The 20,311-nt window shown below is 44.4% G+C and overlaps 1 protein-coding gene across 2 annotated transcripts in view; it reads right to left on the minus strand.

Annotated features, from left to right (window-relative positions):
- Positions 1-18,548, minus strand: part of RTN4 (reticulon 4) — a 71,509-nt gene extending 52,961 nt beyond the window's left edge. For both annotated transcript variants that reach the window (XM_075925494.1, XM_075925492.1), the window contains exon 1: positions 17,945-18,548. In XM_075925494.1, coding sequence (XP_075781609.1) covers positions 17,945-18,410 — 466 coding nt within the window. In that variant the 5' untranslated portion in view covers positions 18,411-18,548. The remainder of the gene's footprint in view (positions 1-17,944) is intronic.
- Positions 18,549-20,311: the final 1,763 nt, after the last annotated feature.

Here is a 20,311-nt window from a genome sequence, read left to right on the forward strand (position 1 = left end):
GAGTCCACACCTGCAGCCACTTTCCTAATCCCAATCACTGCCCTATCCCTGAGCCCCTTCCCACACTCAGCCCCAACCCCACCACATACTATCTGTATGTGGAATGATTTTTATTACGTGATACATCATCTCAATATTGGTGAACATAAAAGTCATTCCATACATAGACATACACTAGAGGGACCACTATCTGTCTGTGGTACCTGTCCCCCACTCTAGCAGTTAGACTTTCACAGATTAGAAAGGTGGGGGAAAAACCATACACATGAAGACAGGTTTAACGAACTCATGCAATCCGCCCGCACTAATAGAACACAACTCAATGCATGGAGGTGCACATTGTTAGAAGTCAGACGTAGTGAACAGGAGGACAGGAAAGCGTACAAGGAACATGAGTGTAACATGCAGAATGAGTGTTGAGGCTCATGGGGAAACAAGCAGACCTGATGAAGTGCCTAGTAAAGGTACAGGAAAAGCATCTAGAGCAGAGCTCCCCTGCATCCGCCGAGGTAGTAAAGATAGAGATTTGCGTTTCACCTTCCACCCCACCACACCACAAGTAGAGAACTTCAATGCAGCAAACCCGTCTACTATGTCCTGCACATTCCCCCAGAGTTACTATCCTTCTTACCAGAAGGGTATTGATTGACCTGTCTATTCAGATCACAGCAGCTCCCACTGTAGATTTACCCAGTCCAAACTGTTTACCAACTGACCCATAGCAGTCTGGTGTTGCAAGCTTCAACAGCATATCGCCTCTTGGTTCTTAGCTGTCAGAGAACAGGTCTCATTTTGGTATTTCTGTGCTTCAGGACAGGGAAAGCAATTCACAAAGTTCCATGAAAGTGGCCTTACGCATGTGAAAGTTTTGCAGCCACTAGTCCCCATACCACAGCTGCATAACTATGCAGTCCCACAGGTCCACCATGGTTGTATCCCGTGACCAGAATTGACATTCCATTGTGTCAACATGCCCGACTGCCACCAGCATATGACAATTGCTCCATTCAATGTGTTCCTACACATCTGCATGTATGCGGGCCCTTCCCCCCCCATTCTTCCTTGTGCAGGCAGCTCCTAGCCAGGCTCTGGACAAATCACAGCATAATGCATAAGGTGTTTGCGATGCTTGCCACAACACTGTGCAGCTGAGCAGGGGCCATGCTGGCTTTGCTATGGCATCTGGGTGGATAGCCAGGGGGAAAAAAGGTGGAAAATTTCTTTCAAGAAGGAAGGGAAGGAGGAGGAGGGAGATAAGTGCAGCATGGGGTGCTGATGACATGTGCCCAAAACCACCCATGACAAATGTTTTATTCCAACAAGCACTAGGACCTAACCCCAAAATTCAATGGGCAGCAGGAACTGTGGGATGGCTAGCCACAGAGCATCCAAGTGGGAGTCAATGACTCAACCATAATTTCTGTTTGGCAACAATTGATTTTTCCTTACATTTCCAATGCAACCTGACATTTGCATGATGTGCATTTCTCAAGATTTCAACACCACATATGTTTACGTGGGACCTTCATACAACATTTCAGTATATTTTTTAGTTAGTTATAGGGATAGACATTTTGTAACTTGGAAAGATTTTAGAATCTGGAGGGCATCTCCAGACAGTTACATTTTATAGTACTTAAATGTTTGATCTGAGCTTAACAATGTGCATTTATGATTGACTATTAGCTGATTTTTTTTAAATCCTATATTTTTATTCAAAAGAATTTTTTTTGCTTGCTGCATAAATATATGCAGCATAAGTTACAGCTATGGCACACTTCAAAAGAGATCAACAGACCTTTCTAATTCCTACATTTCATTGGCATACTCTAGTAATGGCTTTTGTTAAATCTTTTCCCAAAGCTCTACTGTCATCTCCATTGTGGAGATGGGGAATAAGAGGTTTTCTAGGAAAAGTGAGAGAAAACTAAATGGTGTTCTATTAAACCCTTCTAGGGCTGCCAGGTGTCCAATTTTGAAGCAGACGGTCCAGTATTTGAGCTGTTTGGGAACCACATTGAGAAAATATAAATGAGAAAATACAGATGTCCGGTATTTTCTAAATAAGATGCAATGTAGATTGTGATGTAATGTCAAGTGTGTCCACTATTTTTGTTGAAACCATCTAGCAACCCTAAGTCCTCCTACACTTGAGAGTATTTCCTAGGATAATCCAGGGTATATAATAGGCATTTTTACAGAACTGGCATTTAAATCTATGAAACCCACAGCCAGTGGTAATTACTTCTGGGGGTTTTTTTGTTTTGTTGGGTTTTTTTGGTCTGTAAATATATGTTTTCATTTTACAAATAAAAAGGCTCTATTCCTTTTTCTTGCAGTGGTACTCTTAAAATCATACAAAATATAAACATAGCTAGGACTGAAATTTTGCCTCTTTTTTTTTTTAAATCAACTTATTCAGTGACCAGATCTCTCAACAGCACAGTATGAGGAGCAAAATGATATAGCAGAGTAAATATAAAAAGTATTAGGCATTCCTGCATTACACACTACCCCTCTGGCCTTTGTCACTTGATCTTTCAGTCTTTGCTTCCTGCTCAATAGAAGAAAGATATGCCTGACCTGCCACGGAGTTGTTGTTGGAGAAAGACTAAATCTTAAGGTATTATATTATAGATAATGTAATATCGACACATTACGGAATGAGAGCCAGAGATAGAAAGATTTAGTTAATATTTATAAAGTGCTAATTTAAAAGTACTAATTATCACCAAAAAGAACAAAAAACCCTTCTGTGGCTAAATCATATTGCTCTCAAGGGAACCTGCATTCTTGAAGATTTCTCCTGAAACAATTGTTGAGAACTACATGTGACATATATGGCAATTTTCTGTAATATTCTGGTCAAACCTTACTGAATTTGAATATCTGAGAAGCAAGTTATATTAAAAATTCAAATATTTATGTGTTGTAAGATTGTATGCAACTTATCTGGGAGGCAGGATTAATGTAAGCTTTAGAAAGCCATGTGATCTTCAAGTGACTAAAATTTCCCACTTCCATATTTCACCCTTTGAAGCTTCATCTGGAGGAAGGGACCTTTTATCTGCTGATCAATTCCATAAGAACAGCTCCTAGTCCCAAATGGATCAAAGAGTGATTCTCAATGTCATGGAGGTGCTTGTTCTGAGTTAACAGTGTTATGAAAACCATCACAGAAAACCCTTTAAAGGGGTTTGGAGGACTGGCCAACTGCCAGATCCTTTACAGGAGTCAAGGGGTGATCTCTGGTAAGTTTATTAGCATGTGTGTAGGTTTGTTTATTGTTTCAGCATGTTTTTCTGTAATATTTTTACCTAAAGAATAAATGTGCTTGCTTAGAAAAAAGAGCTGTGCAGTCATTAAATGGTGGGTAACTGTGAGGCTGTGTTTATAGCCTCTGAGGCAGGCAGGCACCAGACTTCCTCAGTGGGCCTGCTTTACTGCTTGGGGATTCACAGTGTAGGCAAGGAACTGTGCTACTTGCAAATATCCCAAGTAGGATGGAGAGAGATGCAGGTTACCATCAAAAAAGGTGACAACACTGGGGAACTGGAAGCCTGAGGGTAGATGCCCTTACTGGTCCATGATGGCGAACAGTCACAGCTGCCCTTATCTGTGTCACTATGCATGGACCATCATAAGGCAGTAGGATTCTATTTCTTCCGCACAAAGACAGGGGAAGCATGGAGGGGATGAAACAGATCAAAGAGCTAATCAGTTAAGTACTGCTTTACTGTAATTGCTACCAAGAGCCTTCTCACTGACCTTCCCCCAAATCCTATGGTTGGGCCTATGTACAGTGGCATCTCCATACTAGATACAGGAGATGGTCACATTTCCAAGAGTGGGGAATCTTTGTAAATAATCTTTTGGCCCATGGGGGTCCCCCATGAGTATATTAATTGGTGACTTTTCCAATCTAGTCATTATGCTTGTAACAGGAGTATTGTGGTGATAATAAAAGTTCTCTCTTTTTTTTGTATTAACCTGGTATTGGTTAATTTGTGTGTGTCCTGGTTTTACTTTAGGGCTGAGATTTCCCAAGTGATCTCTTCCCTGGTTTTCTTACCATTACTTGGGTGGTGGCAGCGGATTTTTATCTACTAACCTGGACTTCACTAGTCTCTGGCGTGCAAGGGGAATGTCTTTCTCCTCAGCTGGGGGCCACGTCAGTGAGGAAGGGGTTTGCTTCATACTTGCATGAGGCCCCCCGACTAATTTTTCTGTGAGGCAGCAACCTTGGACCCCCCAAAAAAGGTTCCTCACCCCTGCCTTAAGAACAGGGTGAAAATTGCAGTGAGCTCTTGCAGAGGCCTATCAGCATTGTATGTGCTGCAGCTTGAGGCGGCCAGTTTACCTTGGGAGGACATGGCCTACAAGAAACTCTGAAGAAAGGTTAGAATTACAAGAATAAGCTGATTTCTCATTCAAAAACAGAGCACAGTTTCTGAAAGTTGCTCTGCCCCGGGCTTCCTGGAATCAGCCGCTGGTCAGTTTCAGCAGCGGCTGAATCTGGATGCCAGTTCCGACTTACATACAGATTCAACTTAAGAAACCCAGGCGTCCCCAAGTCAGCTGCTGCTGAAACTGATCAGAGGCTGATTCCAGGAAGCCTGGGGCAGAGCAACTCTGCCTCGGCCTTCCTGCAGTCAGCGCTGGTCAGTTTCAGCAGCGGCTGACTTGGGGACGCCTGGGGCAGAGCAGCTGGGGTGCTGCCGGGTTGGTCCAGTAGCGCCCAAAGCGGCGCTGCAGGACCAACCGGCAGCGCCCCAGCTGCTCTACCACAGGCGTCCGGAGAAAAGCCTGGTCTGCTGGGAGGGGGGGGGGAAGAGGAGGGAGTGCACTAGCTGCGCGCCCCCCCCCCCCCCCCAGCAGACCAGGGAGACGCGGAGCAAAGCCGCGGAGCACGCGGGCAGGGGGACAGCTCAGACGCGCCGCAGCTGTCCAGCTGCCGGCGTCCCCCCAGCAAACCAGGGAGATGCGGAGCAGCTTCTCTCACCCCGGAGGACGCGGGCGGCGGGACCGCGGCACAACTGGGCATCCCGCCGCTCCCGTCCTCTGGGGCGAGAAAAGCCCCATTCGTAACTGCGGACCCGACATAAGTCGGATTCGCGTAACTCGGGGACTGCCTGTATCTAGGGAACAGAGAAGCAGGTGCATGGAGAAAGGTGAAGGGGGATAGGTAGCAGAGAATCCATGTGCAGGGGAGTAGAAGAGTAGTACAGAATGAATGGGAGGGTGGATATGTAATATACAAGATCTGACCATACTGTAGTTTAAAAAAAAAAAAAAAAAAAAAAAAAAGGATTAAACTTTCTGCATTATAGTCCATTAAAGATAAACAAACTAAATTTACATTGAACTGTTAAAAATGTCTATTGTACTGATAGGTGCTATGTGATTCTGGAGGAAAGAAAGTGATCTGGATGAATGCCAGTGCTACAATACAATCCTTCTACTAAGTTGGGTTCCACCTCAGGAAAATATTCAAGCACCTTTAGCTTAAGAGATAAGTAATGCACAAGCCAAAATGGCATTGCAACAAAACTTAAGAGGCGGGGGAGAGGGGAGGTGGTTGGGGAAAAGCCTTCCCACTTGATACAGTAAGTATTCTTGAAATAGGGTCCATGATAGCAGCGAAGTGAAACTAGCATGTGAGTTACACACCAATACCAAATCAGCAGAAGCTGTGAAAGGGTAAGGGATGGAAAGTGGAGAGCATTCAGGAGAGCTCCAAATTGATCTCATCTAACCAAGGCAAATATTAATGGTGGGACTTTTCATTCAAAGTGCTGCCCTGAACTCTGCTGGAAATTTGGTCTACTTCTCCATTTCCAGACACCGGAAGAAGGAGGAACATCTGTGCTGGACTTTCTACAAAAGAATTGCTTTTAAACCATACTGGACTCATTCTCTGCACTCCTGACAAAAATAAATACCACCAACCTCTGGTGAGTAGAAGTCGTCCTCTGGACAGTAAGGTTTTATTTTCCAGAAATGTCAACTATCCACAACTTCCATAGAAGTAAAAATCAGATGCTCAGAACAAGTAAAATTAGGTCTACACGTGACTATTTTCAAGTGTTCCACTGCAAAATTTAATAGATGCTTTGACTGAATTGACAGTAAAGAAGAAAGTAATAGCACCCTCTCCCATCCAGAGAGCTAGGCAATGACTTTCAAGATTTCAGACAAAACATGACCACAAGAACTAAAGCATAAGAGAAACATTACAGATATTACTACTGGAACCAGTCTTCACACTGATCACTCTCCTCTCCTACATATATCCCATAGGAAAACGGCTGTAAAAGGGGGAACTGAAAAGCAAAAATAAACCTATAGTCTAAGTTTGATATATGAAGAGGAAAACTGCATTGTATGACATACTATATTAAATTAGGAGTGAAAATGAGAGTATTTCAAACAAATATTAATAATCAAGAAAAATATCATCTTGTTAAACTGATGATGCAGACAAGGAATTTTGGCATATACACTCATGGTTGTGGCATGCCATTCCTATCCTTTAACCTTAATCTCTTCTACATATTCTAATAGTGTGTGCTGCTTTTTCTGTACTGGACAGCATATTAAAACATATGCACCAAAACAACTGAATAGAATACAATTATATTTCAGAACTGTATATTTAATGTAGGTCTGAGATTGTAATAGCTGCACACTACTAGGAAGAAAAAGGGAATGTGGCTAGGTCACTATGTTTAACCATGAGGTACTGGGCTAGGAGTTGGGTTGCTTAGCTCCACTTCTGTTTAGCTGCTTGGGGCTATGGTTGTTGAGCCCTGTTTAAGAATTCCTCATGTGTAACTAAACTGTTTTATGAAGCCAGGCTTGAATGTTGATGGATAAGTTATACTGACATTCCTCATCTTGTAAGGTGAATTCAAAGGCAAAAGTGGGAAACTGTATACTGCAGCCTTTAGATTGTGTACAGATAGAAAAACACAACCCCAATGAGCAGCAGGCAGTTTATGGTATTCGTTACTAGTGCTACTTGATTTTTTATATGCTTAGCCTGTTCAGTCTCAGTTTTTTATTAAACTTATAATTGTATTTCAGATTTAAAGAGGGCCGCTTGCAGCAGAAACACAAAACCCAGCATCAAGACAGGTAGCATATTCTGCTAGGTATTTCCACTATAATAATTCACTGGGTAGCTTTACCTTGGGTATCTCGAGAAATATATAGTGATTAAAATATATTTATTTTTATTTTATACATCCTTTAATGATATGGGCATTCAATGATGCAGATATCTTTACATAGATTAAATTGCAATAAAAATATCTGAATAGCCCATAAACCCATGGAACAAAATCAAAATACATTCATTTTCAAACACAGTAAATGCATATCCTTTGCTGTTTCCATAACCTAAGAGTCGCTGTTAAAGTTTCTTTTTTTGTGGGAGATCTTTTGAAAGCATTTACACTAATTCTTAAGAAAAGTTGCTGATGATGCTCACCATAAAAAAAACTTTTATGAAACATACTTATAATAAGGCAAAAAACCCACAAAGCTAAAATATGGCATTTACAAATGAAATATCAAATTTATACTCAAAAGTTCCATATTTTCAATGTCTGTGGATGACTTCCAGGATAAAGTATTCTAATGGGATACAGTAATTCATATTTATTAAATTTTGACACAATGTACAGATTCCTTTGTCCAAAATGTCATCATACATGTTCTTACTACCGGCAATACCTACTCCATTCTTTATCAGTTTAACTAGAACTTTTAAATTAATCAAAATGCAAACAGAATTAAAAACCACAAACAAATCTTAAATATTTTAGACAACTTCCTCCCAAAAGTGATTTTTCTAAATTCTAAGGCACACACATGAAATCTCAAAGTATACCTGAAACATATACAACAAAACAAAGTTTATGCGATAAAGCCCTCAAAAACATCAAAAACAGGCTGAACAGATACATTGACTACTTGATTAATCAACTGGCAGCCCGGCTCAGTCCCAGCTCACACCGGGTCCAGGATCAAACCTCACTGCGGCTCTGCAATTTAAAAGGCAGTAGGAGGCAGGCAGCCTGCCCTTCCAGCTCCTTACTATATTTTAAATGCAGAGCTCTGAACTGGGGATAGCTGGGACCCACTGCAGACAGGGGCTGCTGCTGGAGCAACCTCTGCCTGAAGTAAGCCTGGGCCTGCTGCACACAGAGGTTGCTTTGCAGCAGTCTCCCCTCCCCCATGCTGCTGCCACTGATAAGAGGCAGCAGTGCGGTTGGGGGAGCAGGCGGCACCATGGAGATGACGCTGGGGGAAACCAGCTTTTAAGCCAGTTCCCTCCAGTACCAGCTCCCGCTTCCCCTTCCCCCCGCCTTGCTGCCTCTGACACATAGGGGCAGCAAGATGAAGGGGAAAATGTGAATAGTCAACTAGTCACTTACATCCCTAATAACCATCCTATCTAGAATACTGATAGAAATGTAGCCGTTAGTCTGGTGTAGCTGAAGCAAAAAACAGGACTGTGCAGCACTTTAAAGACTAACAAGATGGTTTATTAGGTGATGAGCTTTCGTGGGCCAGACCCACTTCCTCAGATCAAATAGTGGAAGAAAATTGGCACAACCATATATATCAAAGGATACAATTGCCCACGAAAGCTCATCACCTAATAAACCATCTTGTTTGTCTTTAAAGTGCTGCACAGTCCTGTTTTTTGCTTCATCCTATCTAGAGCTAAGTCTACAGTTAAAACATTAAAAGTGAAAGTATGGTCATGGAACCAGTGCTGGAAGAGAGCTCTCCCAGTACTCTATGTAAACCACCTAAACAAGGAAAAGTCCAGTGGCACCTTAAAGGGTAACAATTTTATTATAGCATTAGCTTTCTTGAATTGAAACTCACTTCATCAGATGCATGAAGTAAAAGAAGAAGAAACAGATAGTAGGGATACACAGATGCAAGTTCCATCAGAGATAATTCAGTCAAGGTGGATGTGAATAAGAAGCTGAAAATATTTAAAAGTGGAAAAGTGAAAGCCATTCTGAGTTCCTATTCAGATCCATTCTTATGCCATAATAAAACTGTTAGTCTTAAGGTGCCACTGGACTCCTTTTTGTTTTTGCTGAAACAGACTAACATGACTACCTCTGAAATCTGTCACCTAAACAAGGGGGCTGCGTCTACACTGGCAAGATTTTGTGCAAAAGTGGCTGCTTTTGTGCAAAAATCTTGCCACCGGTCTACACTGGCCACGAGTATTTGCGCAAGAACACTGATGTTGCAATGTACAAAATCAGTGCTTCTTGCACAAATACTCCAACGCTCCCGCTCAGGGATAAGCCCTCTCGCACAAGAGGCCAGTGTAGACAGCAACGTTAATTTCTTGCGCAAGAAAGCCCGATGGCTAAAAAAAAAAAAAATCCCCCTGAATGCAGCAAGTTGCAATGCAGACATAGCCTTAGTTGTCAGCTATACTACCCCACAGTACACACAAATTTAACCCTGTCAGTTTCATATAGAGACCAAACTGGAACCAAACTAAATACTTAGGTTAAACTGTTCCAGCATCAGCAAAGTAAGCGCCATGGATAAGAGGGAAGGTCTTCTTATGGACTGATAACTGGTTAAAAAGATAGGAAACAAAGAGTAGGAATAAATGAAGCAAAATACAGGACTATGTAGCACTTTAAAGATTAACAAGTTGGTTTATTAGATGATGAGCTTTCGTGGGCCAGACCCACTTCCTCAGATCAAATAGTGGAAGAAAATTGTCACAACCATATATACCAAAGGATACAATTAAAAAGAAGAACACATATGAAAAGGACAAATCAAATTTCAGAACAGAAGGAGGATGCGGGGGAAGTAAATGTCTGTGAGCTAATGATATTAGAGGTGATAATTGGGGAAGCTATCTTTGTAATGGGTAAGAACTAGAGTCTTTGTTAAGACACCCACGCATCCTTTGGTATATATGGTTGTGACTATTTTCTTCCACTATTTGATCTGAGGAAGTGGGTCTGGCCCACGAAAGCTCATCACCTAATAAACCATCTTGTTAGTCTTTAAAGTGCTACATAGTCCTGTTTTTTGCTTCAGCTACACCAGACTAACATGGCTACATTTCTATCACTAGGATTAAATGGTAATTTTTCATGCAGAGAGTTGACTAGTGGTATTCCCCAGGGGTCCATACCAAGACCAATCCTATTCAATATATGCATAAATGATCTGGAGAAATGGGAAACAGTGAGTTGGCAAAATTAGCAGATGATACAAAACTGCTCAAGATAATTAAATCCAAAGCAGACTGTGATGAGTTTCAAAATGATCTTACTAAACTAGGTGAAAGGGCAACAAAATGGCAGATACATTTTAATGTTGATAAATGCAATGTAATGCATATTGGAAAACATAATCCTAGCTATATATACACAAAAGGAAGGGGAATAAATTAGCTGTTACCACAGAAGAGAGAGATCTTGAAGTCACTGTGGATAGATCTCTGAAAACATCCACTCAATGTTCAGCAACAGTCAAAAAGGCAAACAATGTTAGGAATCATTAAGAAAAGGACAGAGAATAAGGCAGAGCATCTTATTGCCTCTGTATAAATCAATGGTACGGCCACACCCTGACTACTGCATGCAGATGTGGTTGCCTCATCTCAAAAAAAGATTCTTAGTATTTGGAAAAGTTCAGAAAAGAGCAACAAAAATGACTGGGGTAAGGAACAGCTGCCATATGAGGAGAGATTAATAAGACTGGGACTTACCAGCTTGGAAAAAAGAGACAACTAAGGGGGGGGGGGGGGAGAGATGTGATAGAGGTCTATAAAATCATGACTGGTGTAGAAAAAGTGAATAAAAAAAGAAAGTAACTTTTTATAACACAAGAAGTAAGGGTCACCAAATGAAATGACTAGATAGCAGGTTTAAAACAAAAAAGGAAGTACTACTTCACACAATGAACAATAAACTGTGAAACTCTTTGCCACAGGATGTTGTGAAGGTGAAAACTATAACAGGGTTCAAAAAAAGCTAGATACATTCATGGAGGACAGGTCCATCAAGGGCTATTGGCCATGATGGGCAGGAAAGGTGTCCCTAGCCTCTGTCAGAAGCTGGGAATGGACAAGAAGTGATGGATCACATGATGATTACCTGTTCTGTTCATTCCCTCTGAGGCACCTGGCATTGGCCATTTTCAGAAGACAGGATACTGATCTGGATGGACCTTTGGTCTGACCCAGTATAGCCATTCTTATATTCTACTAAGCTAACTGTTCTAGCCCACAAAAAATTGAAGTTTATAAAGATACACAATATGCTTGAAATGTAAAATATTCAAAGTCACGGTTTGGTTGTCCCAAGAAAACAGGAAATGCTGGGAATTGGACTGTTTTCCATAACATGGAAAGGGCCCTGAGAGGACGAACGCAATAAATGAGTGGCACCACTGGGGCCAGTGAGCCCACAGAGGAGAGCTATACTTCCGAGAAACCACTGAGGCAGAAGTGGGCAATAATTTTTTACTGAGGATCAATTCAAAAATTTTTGAAGGCCCGGAAGGGGCGGTCCCTCAAATGGAAGGGGCGGGGCCAGGATGCTTCCAAGCTTCCCCCCCCCCCACAAACCATGATTGGTCTGGGGGTGAGGGAGACCCTTTGCCTCCCCCCCAGGTTTCCCCTAGATACCCATGCCCCTAGCAATGGAAGGAGACTTCCTGTGCTCCTCCACCCCCAGGCCAATCAAAGTTTCCTCCTGCCCTGCCAGGTGCACATAGTGCTAAGTGCTGTACACTCCTCGCAGGGCAGGGGTAGGGTAGAGGAAACTTGGTGCGCTCCCCCGTCTCCAGGACCTAATTGGCCTGGGAGCGGCGCGGCAGGGTCTTTGTGGGCCGGATCCAGCCCACGGAGGCCTTTTTGCCCACCCCTGTATTGGGGGCAGCCACACCACCGTGAGAGAAGCCATCAGGGCTGGAGTTCTGTCATTTTGCCTGCCACAGATCCGGTAAAAAGCCCACCTACCCCAGGTCCCTCCCCCTGGTCCTTGGCAGCAGGGCCAGGGGGTTGGAGGAGACAGAAGGCCCCTGGCAGCCAAGGGGAGAGATAAAACTACCAGATGAGACCTCCCACCCTGACTCTCACACTCACCCCCACTGCTCAAGCCTCCTGCTCCACCCTCCCATATCCTGCCCTGATTCCTGCACCCTCCCAAACTGCCAACCTCTGCCCCGAAGGACCCGGGCAATGCTGGGTACATCTTCTGATGCTTACATAAAACAAATATATAGACACTATTTCAAAAGAGAGACATCAGAGAATTAAGAGCAGTTTCATATATAAGTACTCAAAATATTCCTTACTGCCTACTAAACAAAGACTACTGTAAATTAGCATATATAACCCACGTCCATGTATAACATGCACCCGTGTATTACCCACAGTTTTTCTTTCATGTGTTAAAAAGATATTAGATTACCTGCGGACGCGTATAACCCCCAGGTAATAAACCGCGGTTAATGACCCGGTAAGGAACCACAGCTGAGGCCGCTGAGCAATAAGTGTTACCCTATTACTGGTATATAAGCCTTACAAATCATGCCATTTTACAACCTCTTCAGTTTATAACAAAATATTTGTAAGGATGCCTAAGTGCAAATCATATACATCAGGTTTTAAACTATCTGTTCTGACCTATGCAAAAGAAAATGGCATAAGAGCAGCAGGAAGAAAATTTTCAGTCAACAAAAAGTCTGTTCGGGAGTGGAGAAAAGAAGAAGCAGAGATAGAGAAATTACATCCTCGGAAAAGAGCGTACCAAGGAAAGAAAGCCAAGTGGCCAAAACTAGAAGAAAACTTGGTGAAGTGGGTTCTTGCCCAGAGACAGAGACAGCGTGCAGTGTCAACAGTAACAGAAAGCTCAAGGCCCGACTTTTTGCTGCAGAGATGAAAATCAATTATTTTAAAGGGGGCTCAGGTAACTAGGTTTACAAATTTATGAAAAGAAATAACCTTTCAGTCCATGCACGGACATCTTCCTGATGAATGGGAGAAGAAGATGGATGATTTTAAATATTTTGTTCATAAAGAAATTAATCAACTGGGCTTGAAACCTAATAACATCATTAACATGGATGAGGTGCCTATGTCCTTCAATAGACCCACAACTCGGTCTGTTGCAGCAACTGGAGTGAAGACAATTGGTATAGCAACCACAGGTCATGAATGCACCTGTTTTACGGTTGTCTTGGCATGCACAGCAGGTGGTGAGAAATTAAAACCAATGGTAATTTTTAAGAGGGTGATGATGCCTCGAGAAAAATTACCAGCCGGAGTTTCTGTTATCTGTAACAAAAAGGAATGGATGAACACAGAGGTGATGAAGACGTGGACAGACAGCTGCTTTTGTGCATCAAAAGGCAGTTTTTTTAATTCAAAACCTCTGCTAATTTTAGATGCCTTGGCCGCCCATAAAGAAACTTCAGTTCAGAAACATATCAATGCCGTGAGAGCACAACTTGCCGTAATTCCAGGTGGACTGACTTGCAAGTTGCAACCGTTTGATGTGGCTGTCAACCACCCATTCAAGTGCTTCTTCCGTGAAGAATGGGACAATTGGATGACAAACAGGGAGCACACCTTCACTCCAGCCGGTCAACTGCGCTGTGCAACTTACGTGGACGTTTGCAAATGGGTATTGGCAGCTTGGGAAAGAATAACACCAGCTATTGGCAACGGATTCCGTAAATGTGAAATTCTTCCGGAAGTCGACTCGTCTAGCTCTGAATGCAATTCTGACGCGGCACCACAGACCTCAACCGTCACTGAAGCACACCTAGCCGAGGTTTTGGATGTTCAAGACAGCAAGTATGATAAAAGTTTTGACGGTTTTGAAAACTCAGATGCTGAGGAGGAGGATTCTAGTTTTGACTGAAGTGATGCAGAATAAACGTATTCAGCAATGCATAGATGAATTTTTTTTAAACTGCAATTTTTTTTAAAACTGTATTAAAATTTATTTATTATTTTAGTAGCTTCACATTAAAGTAACATTTTAACTTTTAATGTATTTTAATACACTCAACACTGCTGCTCTTATTACATAGTAATAGAAATGTAGCCGTGTTAGTCTGGTGTAGCTGAAGCAAAATGCAGGACTATGTTAGCACTTTAAAGACTAACAAGATGGTTTAGTGAAAGACTCTGCCTCTCACTATCCACATAATCTAATAAACCATCTTGTTAGTCTTTAAAGTGCTACATAGTCCTGCATTTTGCTTCAGCTCTTATTACATTAAATTGTTATTAAAATCGAAGATGCTGATTTTATCCTGTTGGTCTTGTCTTCATATACTAGTTGATTTTTGCTCAAATTATAAGACGCGGTCATGTATAGCGCGAGGGGCAGGGTTTGTAAAAATGTGTATAACCCATGGGTTATATTCGCTGATTCACAGTAATCCTACTAGCACATGAGTCAACTACAGCAGTTCTGCCATGTACCCTACCTAAAAGCCAGCTTTCCCAAAGAGCACATCCTACATCAGTCAGTTCTAGGCATGTGAACATGTATCTGAGTACATGGCTAACCAATGAGCCAGGGCTCAGTTAACTTTTTCAGTTACATGTATACTCCATCCCCTCTGTATTAGAGGTAGCAGGGGGAGGAGCCAGCACCTGCTCCCCTACTCCCTACCACAGAGGCAGCAGGGGCGGAGGCAGCCAGGCACGAGGCAGGGAGAGAGGGACAGGCAGGAGCTAGTACACACAGGAAGCCGTCTGTCTTAAGCCAGCTCCTCGCATGAACTGGCTCCTGCAGAGTACGCACGCAGGCATACCAGCATGAGGCAGCAGAGCAGGGGAGAAAGTCAGGAGCCATATGCTCATAGCTGCCTCCCTCCCCATGCTGCTGCCTCCCACAAAGGCAGCAACATGGGGAGAAGCAGGCAGTAGCCATCCACCTCCCATGCTGCCTCTGATACAGAGACAACAGTGTGGTGGAGGGGAGGGAAACAGGAGCTAGTAGTGGCAGCGGGCTGGCTTAACAGCTGGCTCCCCATGAGCACTAGCTCCTGCCTCTCCGACCCCTGCATGTAAATGTGTAACCACTGAAAAATTCACATTTACATAAATAGTCACATTTTAACATTCCTAGTCAGTTCTGCCACTATTATTTTAAACTAATTTTGTCTTTAATAAATTCTGCCCCTTCCAATTAATGTCCGTCTTGATTCTCTCTGAAAATACCACCCAGGTCATTCTCCTGCTGCATCCAAATTCAACCATCATCTTTACTCAAAAAAGAGTGAATCAAGAACAGCTCTACTCCCTGAGTTTCCCTTTCTCTTAAAAACAACAGATCCAGGAATTTTGACCCCCAATCTCCTGCTAAAAGCAGCACAGGAGGCATGCTCTGTTCCTTCCTATCCCCTCTGTTCAAGCACTTCCCCATTCCTACTCAAAGTCACTTTTCCTGGGCAAAATTTCCACTCAGCCAACAACTCCTATCCATTCCTACATATCCTGGGAAAGTTTTTATGATTGTACAATAACTTGAGGATGACATTTCTTTAAAAAAGTATCTCTCACCCCTCCTTGCTTGTGAATGAGGAACACAAAAACTAACACAAACACAAAAACTAATTACATGGGAACAAGCCAGCAAATCTGTGTAAACACAATGCTGTCAAATATACAAATTAAATAAACAATAGAAAAAGTTTGCATTGCTATAACTAAAGGAAATTTGCAATCTTACGTGCCATATGTAACAATCGTAGGTGGCTAGTTTCAGACAAAAGTGCAATTTTAAGGTGGCATCCTTTTAACAAAGCTCTTCTAAAAGATGCATAACAAAAGGTCAGAAGAAACACTTGTTTAAGAAAGTCCATTTCACCATTGTATCTAGATTTACTGCATTTTTATATCTTTGCTTTACTTATGTATTGCACATGGGTCATTATGAGTAAAGGGTAGCATAACTATATAAGCATGTTGATATACTTTTACTGTTTTAAGAAGTCACATTTATTTGGTTATGATCTTGTCAAGTTTCAAACTAAGAAGGACTGTTATTAAAATACGATGGCAATGCAAGGAGCACCTCTTAGCTTAGGCAGTACTTGGGATTAGACACTTTCAAAGAAAGACTCAGTATTACTGCAAGAATGCAGGTGGCAGTTTAAAAGCAGTACTTTTGTTTGTGTCAGCACTAAATCAGTACCCAATATAATGTAAGGAGCAATCCTATTGGAGATGCCATGAAACAGAACAAAGACCAAGGACATTTATGGTCTCTAAAAGGTGCCATGTCCAAAGTAAAGGATGGGTAGTTGTGATCTATTTCCATACCTGCAATAACATGCATACTTATATATGTAATTAGTACTCAGTATATACTTTTGTATTGGTTCTCTTTGGAGATCAGATTTTATTTTCATGTTACTAGTTTCTAAGACCCCCCTCCCACAGATTTTACAATAAAGCTATTGACACACAATATTTTATTGCACTTTTTGTAAGGGCATGTGAGTAAGTTATCTATACATTTTGCCTGACACCTGACTATATCTCCCAGAGATTGACTTAAAACATAAGGAAAGTGGTTTTTCACTATCCCTCATTCTCTTCCCTACCCAGTATCAAATAGTACTTTAAAAATTGTATATAAATATGCATATTCTTAGAGCAGAATACAGAGTGATCATAACAATGCTGCAGTATGTTCACATTGCATAGGACTCTCAATGTGCACATCACTGTACTAGTGGAAAATACCACTATGTTTACAGCAATAGATAATTTAGTTACAAAATTCAAAACAAAAGAATACATGATGCAGACAGGAAAAACAAACAGGGAAACATTTAGGTCTCAGATAGCCTTTGAACTGAATACTTAAGAATTCACCAGCACCGAGTTTTTCAATTATGTCACCCATTTTAAAAGCACCACTCCTCCAGTACCTAATGAGCTCTAGTTAGCTCTTAGCTTTAACCATTCTTTTGAAAATAATTCCCTGCTCTCCCTCCGTAGCTTGGGATACGAGGGAGGGGGTTTCAAGTGCAAACAATGCCCAGCACCAATACAAGCCCTCTGCTGCTACTACAGCAGCCACATCACTCCTGCGTCGGCGGAAACCGGGCGGCGGCAGGAAGCTTTTCCTTGGCTTGGCACAAGGGGAAGGAGGCGCTCCACTCCGCTAGTCTCCACCCAGCGTGCGCGACGGGGTCGAGGAGGTGGGGCGCTGAGGGACAATGGACGGGTGGGACGAGCAGCCTGCCAGCTTCGCCACCACCCTTGTCTCCAGACAGCGACAAGAGGAGACTTGCCAACAAAAAAAAAGTGCCCCCGCAGCGCGCAGTGCCCGGGGGGAGGCAGCAGCAGGCGGCGCAAGGAGCATTTGCACCGACCCCATGTAACTGTGTTTTTAAGACAAAGAACCTGCCTCGAATGAGCAGCTCTAGTGCCGGGGCGCAGGCGGAAGGGAGCCGAGCCAGCAGGGGAGCGGAGAAGGCGGCGGGGGGCGGGCAGCAGCGGACGGAAGGCGAAGCTGCGCTAGAGGCGGACGAGCGGGCGGCGGGACGCGGAGAGACGCACATGTCTCCCCTCCCCGAGCGCTGCAGGCAGCACCCCGCTCGTACGCGCGCCGCGCCCCAGGGACAGCGAGCCCGGGCATGTCCCCGCCCAGCCAAAAGGGCCCGAGACGCCACAGGGGGCCAGCAGAGGCTGCGGACAAAGGGGAAACTCCCTGCTCCGCACGGCAGCGCAGACTGGGCCCGGCGTTGCCTAGGGAGGAACACTGGGGAGCCAGCCGGGGTGCCCCTGGCACCGTCCCCCCGTCACAGCCCCAGGGCAGCTCCGCCACAAAGCCAGCCACGCCCCCTAGCGCGGCTACTTCCCTCCCCCGGAGCAGGAGCCGGAGCGGGGGACGGCACTTACCAGCACAGCCGGAGGACGAGCCCCTTCTCCGGGGAGCGGCGGCGGGGGATTCCGGCAAGGGGCTGCGGGCAGGGGGCTCCGGTTTGGGAGGCAGAGGGGCTGGAGGCCGGGCGGGGGGCTCGGGCTCCTGCGGGAGGGATGGGCTGGAGGAGGAGGAGGAGACGGCGGAAGGGCTCCTGTCCGGTTGGGGCAGAGGCTGCTCAGGGGCTGTAGGGCGGGGGGGCTCCCCGGAGCCGCCGAGGTCCTGCAGCGGGGCGGGGACCGCAGCCGTGGCCGGCACCTTCCTCTCCATCACCTCCAGCTGCTCGTCGAAGTCCTCGTCGTCGTCCTCCTCCTCCTCTTCCTCCTCAAACTCCGCTTCCTCCTCCTCCTCGGGCTCCCGCACGAACTGGTACTGGAAGAGGGGCTGCTGGGGCCGGGCCGGGCCGGAGGAGGAGACCAGTGGGGACTGGTCCGGCTCGTCCATGGTGCTGAGGCGGCTGGAACAATGCGTGAGCGGGGCTCTCTCCGCCGGCTCCTCGGACTGCTCGCACGGGCGGGGGGCTGCGCAGCTGCCGCGGTGCCCAGCCGAGCCTCCACGCCCTGTTGAGTCAGACGGGGAAGGGGAGGGGTAGACGGGGAGGCAGGGCTAACCCAGACAAGAGAGGGATAGCCCGGCCTGCCAATGGGACGGGAGAAGAAGCCGGGACCCACACGGGGAACCAATGAGAGAGGCTGCTGCCGCCTCTGCTCTATGAATATTCAACGGGATGGATGCTGGGGGCTGAGCTGGGATGGAGAAGTTCGGTGCGGAGAATGTGGGTGGGGTGGACCCTGAAGAGTTCCGGGGGGGGGGCACCCTGAGGCGGCCGCGTGTGAGAGGGGAGCTGGGTATTTGATGGGGGGGGTGCGGGGGGCCATGTGCGTCTGAAGGTTGGTGTCTGTGTGAAGGGAAAAGGGGGGGGTCTCTAGCTGAGGGGGAGACTGGGAGCTCTTTGTGTCTGCGGGGGAGAGGAGCCAGAGTGACGGGTGGGGTTCTGTGTGTGCATAGCTGGAAGGGAGGTTGTATACGGAGATAAAAGGGAGTGGGAGGATGGATTCACTTCAGGGTGTCGCCCCGAGGAGGATTTGCAACAGCTCCTAGCCAGCGCTTCAGACAGCAGTCTGCTGCGTGCCAGACATTTTGTGGCAAAAAAAAAAAAAAAAAAAAAAAAACTTTTGCTGCGAGAGGCGGGGGGATTAAACAAGTGACACGGAGAGGCTGGAAGAATCCTCTTTGTCAGACACTGACAGGCTGCTGCGGTGTCTTGCTGCTAGGAGCGAATCACATCTCGGGCTGCACCGTGGCTATATACAGTAGCTTTCCAGCCTACACTAGGCTTTATAAATGGTGGGATGAGTCACCTCCATGTGAGTGACACAGCTAAAAACTTAAACTCTGAAAAGGAATTTGGAATAATGCCAGGGTAATTTCTTTATCAATTGTTCTGGGCTCAGTTTAATGATTCAACATTTTTTTAGGCCAATTTCTAGTAGTCAGGGCCAGACCAACCTTAGATGCATTAAATGAAAAGGGGGGGGGGGGATCCTTGTAGTAATTTGGGACCTGATTCTGTGGTATTGAGCACTTATTGCAAAATAAATCCTCAACTTCTTTTGTCTTAAAGGTGACTTGAGGGTGCTCAATACATCTTAGCTAGGGGTTATCAGCTTGCTGGATCAGTCATTTGGTGAAGAAGGAAAACAGCCATTTTAGTCAGTTGTCTGAGAATCATAAAATAAGGAAGTCTACATTGAAGAACATCTATGAGATACCATATCAGCATTTTAAGGCTTTTTTATATAAATGTTCTGTTTATATAGAACTTACCTTATCCACAAGTATCTCACATTTATACAGACACCACCACTGAAATACAACCCCTACTGGAGTGGAAGGTGGTGACCAGTCAGCATATCATTCAATAGCAGAATTTGTGGAAGGAGTGCAAAAGGGGAATGAAATGTTGGGCAAAATACCGGAGTTAATCATGCACTATGCACAAAAAATGCTTTTACTATTACATGTCCATGCAGAGAAGACTTGTTTTAAGTTACTTCAAAGATTCATACAAAGTAAGTTTCAGGGTACTTGCTCCGGCACTTATTAATGGATCTCAAAGTCACTGTACGTTTCAGGCCAATTCCACAAGCCAAATACACAGGGAAGCCTCGGAACCTAACTTCATTTACAGGTTTGATTCCAATCACAAAGGTATGAATGAAGACATTGGCTGGATGGCCCCTACATTCCACATCCTATTGACATAAAAACCCAAACAATGGGTACTTAAGAACAATTTGCAACTTCTCTATCAGCTTCATGGAGGCTCTTAATTGACTATTTCT

This window comes from Pelodiscus sinensis, chromosome 3 (assembly GCF_049634645.1).
Source record: "Pelodiscus sinensis isolate JC-2024 chromosome 3, ASM4963464v1, whole genome shotgun sequence".
Classification (NCBI taxonomy): domain Eukaryota; kingdom Metazoa; phylum Chordata; order Testudines; family Trionychidae; genus Pelodiscus; species Pelodiscus sinensis.